This window comes from Oratosquilla oratoria, chromosome 15, assembly GCF_046742065.1.
Source record: "Oratosquilla oratoria isolate Oo_2021 chromosome 15, ASM4674206v1, whole genome shotgun sequence".
In the NCBI taxonomy this organism is placed as follows: Eukaryota; Metazoa; Arthropoda; class Malacostraca; order Stomatopoda; family Squillidae; genus Oratosquilla; species Oratosquilla oratoria.
In genome coordinates, this window is record NC_134791.1 from 42007513 (window position 1) to 42015430 (window position 7918).

At 36.8% G+C, this 7918-nt stretch overlaps 1 protein-coding gene across 1 annotated transcript; it reads right to left on the reverse strand.

Annotated features, from left to right (window-relative positions):
* Positions 1-5557: 5557 nt before the first annotated feature.
* LOC143033142 (uncharacterized) lies at positions 5558-6673 on the reverse strand. Its single transcript, XM_076198344.1, has one exon. It carries the CDS (start codon positions 6671-6673, stop codon positions 5558-5560), a length of 1116 nt encoding a protein of 371 aa, XP_076054459.1.
* Positions 6674-7918: the final 1245 nt, after the last annotated feature.

Genomic DNA, 7918 nt, shown 5'->3' on the forward strand with positions numbered 1-7918 from the left:
GGCTGATAATGGGTCTAAGAGGGTTGTTGGGTTTATGCGTCTTAACATTGCCATAACAATAACCAGGTTTATACTCGCCGGACAATTTACAGAATTTTATACCACCTGCAACCGCGTTGTTGACATCTATGATCTTGTTGACCTTCGAGGTAAGTTCCGGGATAGGGTTCTTCTGGATGGGCTGGAACTTAGTCCTATCCTCTAGAATGGAGTCAATTTTCTCCAGGTATTCGGAGGTAGAAATGAGAACGAATATTGATGCCTTGTCAGCACGTCTTATGGTTACTTCTTAGTTGTTTCGTAGTCGCTGGGCGGCTTCAAAATGTCTTCTCTATAAAACAGAACTAGTAAAGGCTCCACGCTGCTTGCCGACTTCAGCAACAAGCTCAGGCTACAAGCGTTGGCTAACATCTGATATACCATCCTTTGCGAGTTTGAGGATGATTTCTATGAGGACCTCTATTTCATCTCTCTTTTGGTGCGGCCCAGGTTTGGAGAGGACATGACAGTTAAGTCCCATGTCGAGGAGCTCTTTTTGATCAGAGTCAAGATCAATGTTGGTTAGGTTGACGTTGCAACACGGTGACTTCTCCCCGTGCTTCCCATTTCATTTAAAATATGCTCCCTTTCCCTTTCTTTTCACTTCAACTGAGGATGCAGAAAGATCTGCGAAACGTCTTGATAACTATTTTGTTGTGCTTGTATTTTGTTTTTTGCTGTATTTCTTGTATTAATTTCTTGTATTGTGTTTATTGTGTACTATACTTTTGTGTCTATTATAACTTTTGTGTTTCCTATGAATTTTGGAAATCTGATTTACTCCCTTTCCCCCTACCAAAAATCTACTTTTCGCAAGCTTGAGAGCTCACGGAAAAAACTAATCAATAATTCTTTTGCTGTCGTTTTTAACAGAATATGCCTCAGAGAGAATCTCCTGCCACGCTTCACCAATATATATATATATATATATGTATATATATATATATATATGTGTGTGTGTGTGTGTGTGTGTGTGTGTGTGTGTGTGTGTGTGTGTGTGTGTGTGTGTGTGTGTGTGTGTGTGTGTGTGTGTGTGTGTGTGTGTGTGTGTGTGTGTGTGTGTGTGTACACCTGTGTGTGTGTGCGTATGTGTGTGTGTGTATGTGTGTGTGCGGGTAGCATATATGTATATATATATACATATATATATATATATATATATTATATACATACATATATATATATATATATATACATATATATACATATGTGTGTATATATACATATAATATATGTATATGTATATACATATATATGTGTGTGTGTGTGTGTGTGTGTGTGCGTGTGTGTGTGTGTGTGTGTGTGTGTGTGTGTGTGTGTGTGTGTGTGTGTGTGTGTGTGTGTGTGTGTGTGTGTGTGTGTGTGTGTGTGTGTGTGTGTGTGTGTGTGTGTGTGTGTGTGTGTGTGTGTGTGTGTGTGTGTGTGTGTGTGTGTGTGTGTGTGTGTGTGTGTGTGTGTGTGTGTGTGTGTGAGTGTGTATTTACCTAGTTGTATTTACCTAGTTGTATTTTGCGGGAAGGGGAGCTATGCTCGTGTTGTCCCGCCTTTGTATCTTGCAGTGTCTAGTTTGTTTTTAAACTCATGAATGGTTTTTGCGCATACTATTTCATTGTCCAGTTTGTTCCAAGTGTCCAAAACTCTATGAGGAAAACTGTTTTTCTTCAGTTCTCTTCTATAGCTATGTTTTTTTATTTTCTTTCCATGTCCTCTTGTGTTTCTTTTGTCCCAGTTAAGTAAGTTCTCACTATCGAGTACCTCTGTGCCTTTCATGATTCTGTAGATGGTCAATAGGTCACCTCTCTCTCTTCTTTGCTCCAGTGTCGGTAACTCCAGTTTAGCCAATCTCTCTTCGTATGATAGGTTTGCAAGTGCAGGTGCCATTTTTGTAGCTGCTCTTTGGATTCTTTCTATTTTCTTTATATTCTTTTTAGTACTGGGGGACCACAATGTCGCTGCATACTCTAATCTAGGCCTTATCAATGTAACCAATATTTTTTTCATCATGTCTTCGTCCAAGTATGTAAACGCCACTTTTATTGATCTTAGCAAGTTGTAAGTCTCCCCGACAATTTTGTTAATCTGTATATCATAGGACAAGTCGTTCGTGATAATTACTCCCAAATCTTTTTCGGATCCTACTTTCTTTACTTCTTTGGTTCCAATTGTATATTTTCCTGATATTCTGTTTTTGCTTTTTCCAAACTCCATTATGCTACACTTCTTAGTATTAAAGTCCACTTCCCATTTCTGACTCCAGTTCCATACCCTATTTAGGTCTTCTTGCAGTGCTTCACAGTCCTCATCAGTTTCTATTTTCCTTAGCAGTTTGGCGTCATCGGCAAAGAAGCTCATGTAGCAGTTCACGTCCTCATCCATGTCATTCATATAGATAGCAAACATTATTGGTGCCAGCACAGATCCTTGCGGTACTCCACTGATCACCTCTTTCCAGTCTGAATATTTTTCTCTGAGCACTACTCTCATCTTTCTACCAGTCAGAAAGTCCTCTATCCATTTTAGTAGGTTTCCCTGTATTCCTCCTATGTGTTCCAGTTTTTTTAGTAGTTTTCTGTGTGGTACTTTGTCAAAGGCTTTTTGCAAGTCTAGGAATGCACAATCAGCCCATCCATTTCTTTCTTGCACTATGTCTATTAGTCTTGAGTAAAAGCATATTAAGTTTGTGGAGCATGATCTTCCTTGTCTGAATCCGAATTGTCTTGGGTTTAATATGTCATTGTCTTCCAGATGTTTTACCCATCTATTCTTGATTATTTTCTCACAAATTTTGGCAATGGTGCTTGTTAGTGGTACTGGCCTATAGTTGGTGGGTTCTTCTTTGTTTCCTCCTTTGTGTATTGGTACAATGTTAGCGTTTTTCCAGTCCTCGGGTATCTTTCCTTCTTTGAGTGAGCTGTTTATTAAGATGTGTATTTTGTCTGTTAGTTCTTCTTTGCACTCCTTTAGAATCCAATTTGCAATACCGTCCGGGCCATGTGATTTTCTGACATCCAGCCTTGATAAATGTTCTGATATTTCCTTTAGTGATGCTGTAAACTCATTCATGAGGGGAGATTTCTTGTTTTTGTCTATGTCACAATTCGGTATTTCCTCTCTGGTGAAAACAGATTTAAAGTGATTGTTCATGACTTCGGCCATCTCTAAATCTTCTGTGTATTCTATGTTTCCTTGGCATAGTTTCACCAATTCCTGTTTGTTTTTAAGTTTACCATTCACATACCGATAGAATAGTTTGGGTTGCTCTTTGCATTTGTCTATAATATCCTTCTCATGGTTCCTTTTCTCCTCTCTTCTCACATTAACATACTCATTTCTATAGTTAACATAAATTTGCCATTTGCTTTGTTTTTTGTCTTTTCTCCACTTTTTCCAAGCTTTGTCCCTTCTGTCTTTTGCCTCACTGCATCTTTTGTTGAACCAACATTTAATGTACTCTCTCTCTCGCTTTTGTCTTGGTACATGCCTGTTTACCCCTTCATTGTAGTTTTCCATCAATATATTCCATTTCTCTTCCACTGCTGTTTCTTCCCTGTAAAATATTTCCCAGTTTGCATTCCGGAAGAATGTCTTTAGCTTTGTAAAGTCTGTTTTGTTGTACCTCAGTCTTCCTTTCCTATGCTTTTCGTTCCTCTCTATGTCTATTTCTTCCTTTAGTATAGTTTCGATGAGTACATGGTCACTCTTTCCAATTGGTGTCTCATACTGGACTTTATGCACTATTTCAGGCTCTGTTGTAAATATTAGATCTAGTTTCGATGGCTCTTCATTATTTCTGTACCTTGTGTTTTCACGGACCCATTGGGTCATTGTGTACTCCATGGTCATATCTAGCAGTACATTGCCCCACGAGTCATCTCCTCCTTGCACTGTCATGCTGTCCCAACAAATTTCTTTGCAATTGAAGTCCCCCATAACTACCAGATTACCCTTACCCATTAGTATCTCATTGAGTGATTTTCTTGTGTCATCTAGCATTTTTGTATGTTCAATTTCTTTCCAAGCGCTTGTTTTTGGAGGCACATAAGTCACCACAAACTTTCTACTTTTCATATTCTTGCCTTCGACTTTTATCATGATCAATTCAGCATTACCTTTGCCCTCTGCAATTTTTGTCACCTTTAGGTCTTTCTTGGCCAAGAACATGATTCCCCCTCCCTGTTTCTTGTCCCTGTTTTTTATCCAGTAGTTGTATAAACCTTGTCCGATAACAGTGGATGGTATTTCACCTCTTAGTTTAGTCTCTACAATTCCCATTATGTCTGGTTTTGCTTCTAACAGTGTGTGTGTGTGTGTGTGTGTGTGTGTGTGTGTGTACATACAAGTATATGTGTATATATACATATATAAATATATATATATATATATATATATATATGTATATATATATATATATATATGTATGTATGTATATATATATACATATAGATATATATATATATATATATATATATATATATATATATATATATATACTTCATATTTGTATGTATATATATATATATACATATATATATATTTCTGGGGCACAGGTTTTCTCTAAGACAATTCTGGTTGAAATCAACTGCACTAGTTGCTTTAACAATCTTCAAGACTGTATTCTTTAATCTGGAGAATACTTTCCTATTAGCAACTGAGAGGGACTGGAAGTAGTCATTCATGACTCTCAAAAGAATATACACAGTGTATGCCAACTGATATATTTTTGCATAGTAATAGTATTGAACAACTACTATTACTATGCAAAAATATATCAGTTGGCATACACTGTGTATATTCTTTTGAGAGTCATGAATGACTACTTCCAGTCCCTCTCAGTTGCTAATAGGAAAGTATTCTCCAGATTAAAGAATACAGTCTTGAAGATTGTTAAAGCAACTAGTGCAGTTGATTTCAACCAGAATATATATATATATATATATATATGTGTATATATATATATATACATTTATATATACATATATATATATATAACAATAACGCGTGACGAAAAGATATTGCAGAAACCACAGGGAAATTAAAGTCGGAATACTGAACGTTTTCGTCTATTACGACATCCTCAGAGTACTCTGAGGATGCCGTATATATATGTATATATATATATATATACATATATGTATAAGTGTGTGAACGTATATTATATATATAATATATACATATATATATATGTATATATTTATATATATATATATTTATATATATATATATATATGTATATATATATATTAAGGGTATATATGGGCAGGAGGTCTTCTCTCAAACATGTTTCATTAAAAGTGATAGATAATTCACCATGCTGAATTTTCTTTAGGATATTCTCCTTATACGCAAGATAGACTTATTCTCTCTTGCAAGATGTGAGATGATTTCTCCATAGGAGGTTATCTGGGCTTCCATATCGCGATTTCGAGTCACATTGACTCTTCTTCAGTGGCGTGGAAGTGGATCTTGTCTTCACGGTGGGAAAGATCAGAATGATGGCTTGTGGTGATCTGACCGGTATTTAAGGCATGCTTGTGTCATCTGTCTCGTTTCTCCTAGTCTCAGGTTGGCTGGTACTAGGGGCTGTGTTCCTTCTAATGCTTGGTAGTGCTTGTAGGTCTGATGATTTTATGTTGAGATTGGGGTTTAATTCTTTAATATATAAAGCCTCGAGTATGGGACGGCGGCGTGTGTCCGGGCATGTTGTGATTATCTCTGTGTTCTCTGTGAGCATTTGTCTCGTTATGTTCTCGTGATGTTCCTGGCGTAAGTGGATTTTTGGGGCTCCACACGAAAGTTGGTAACTGAGACGTCTGCTCAACTTCATAGTCGTCATGCCAACATAGGTGGATGGGAGGGTTGCACAGTTCCCTCGTTTGCAAGTGAACCTATAGATGACATGCGAATGTTGAGTTGGCTTTTTAATTATATTTGGGCTATTACGTAGTAACAGGTGGCTGGTTTTCTGGCTTTTACAATATATTACTACGTTTATTCTCTTATCGGGATTTGTGGGTTTGACATTTCTTTTTATTATTTGTTTTAATATTCTTTCATCTTCTTTGTATGCCGTGGAGAAAAAGGCTCGATAGTATATTTTAATGTCTTCTTTTTTCTCTGTAGTATCTTGCTGGGTGTGATACCATCGGTCAATGATTTTTTTAGTGATAGTCTCAATATCTTTTTTGTTGAATCCATTGTTTAAAAGTACTTGAGTGGATCTTACTATTTCTGTGTGAACTTTTGTCCATGTGCTGCAGTGCGTAAGAGCTCTACGTATATAGGCACTGATGGTGGAATTTATGTACCTTTGTGGACATTCACTTTTACCGTTCATGCATTGGCCTGTGTTTGTAGGTTTAACATAGGTGTCTGTATCGAATTTTTCCTGTTGTTGTGTAACGAGAATGTCAAGGAATGGCATGGATCCTTCTACGCTATTTTCTATTGTGAAGGTTAAACCGGAGGCATCTTGGAGGTAGTTCTTAAGTAATAATATATCTTCATTGTGTGTGGTCTTTATGAAGCTGTCAATGTAGCGGCAATAAATTTCAGGTTTTTCAAATTTGCTGAACACTTCTTCTTCAATGCAACCCATAAAGAAATTTGCAAACAGGACTCCAAGTAGGGAACCCATAGCGACGCCGTCTATTTGTTGATATTTCACACCGCGGGGGCAAATGAAGGTTGCTTCTGTAGTGCAGCAATGGAGAAGGCTACGGAGTATGGACTCAGGCATTGGAAGCTTAGGAATATTATTGTTGTGGTAAACACGATCAATGATATAGTTGATATATATATATATATATGTATATATTTATTCATTTATATGTATATATATAGATTGATAGATATACATATAGGAGTGTGAAAAAATACGAAATGGGAGCACTGAAAAAGTCTAATAACCTCCGAGTTTTTATGGATAATTATATAGGCCACTGAGCATTAACTGCTCTACGCAGTCGCAGGTTCATTGTCCCTGAGTACACAATGAAATTAAAATATCGACCTTGTGCTCACCCTATCTACTGATAGATGACGCTTTACTTGCTGAATTTGGTCTTCATCACGGATATGTCTGATATGGCAAGAATAAAACCAATATATTTTGTTGCCAACCTGTACCCATGTATGTAATATATATATATAGATGTTCAAGAACCTTCACCGTCCATATACTGTAGCGACAGTGGAAGAAAGGATAATAAGATGATGTCAGCAAACCATGTGGTCGGGGCTCTGGCTGGTTGATAAAGACAGGAAATCTGACGGGAGACATTGCACAGACTTTCACGTGTATAAACCGTGAAGGGACAAATCTTCGTTCTTGCCTTTGTCCAACAACAACGAATATGTATAAAAAGAGATCACTGGGCCCCATGGTTTCAGTGCGTAAACTGGCCATTTTTTTTTTTTTTTTTTTTTCTGTCATTATAGTCTACACGTTTCATTTTGATCCTCATCGGATGCAAGATGTTAGAATAAAATCTATATCTTTTGATGTTATTCAGTAGGAGACAGTGGAAGGGTACTGGGTATTACAACATTGTCGGCTGTACCGTCTCTCTCATAGCACTTGATTTGCTGTAATGAATAATTTATGGAGGAAAAAATCAAGTTAGATAAAAATGTATAGAAATGAAATTAGATAAAACTATGTGTAAAGAATAGAGTAACAAAATAAGTCAGAACAAAATCAGATATAACCCGATCAAATACAATAATATAAAATCAAATGAAATGAATCTTTACAGCGAAAGTACGAAGAACATTTCCTCTTATTCAGCGAGCGAACTCCTCCCCTTCCACGGCTTTCTTTTGAGGAATAACATCAAAGGATGCAAGCCACAGCTTATTCACATAATGTATACAGTATACA

Bases quoted from the DNA above. Each gene is read 5' to 3' on its own strand.
- LOC143033142 (XM_076198344.1), bottom strand. From the start codon at position 6,673: ATGGGTTCCCTACTTGGAGTCCTGTTTGCAAATTTCTTTATGGGTTGC.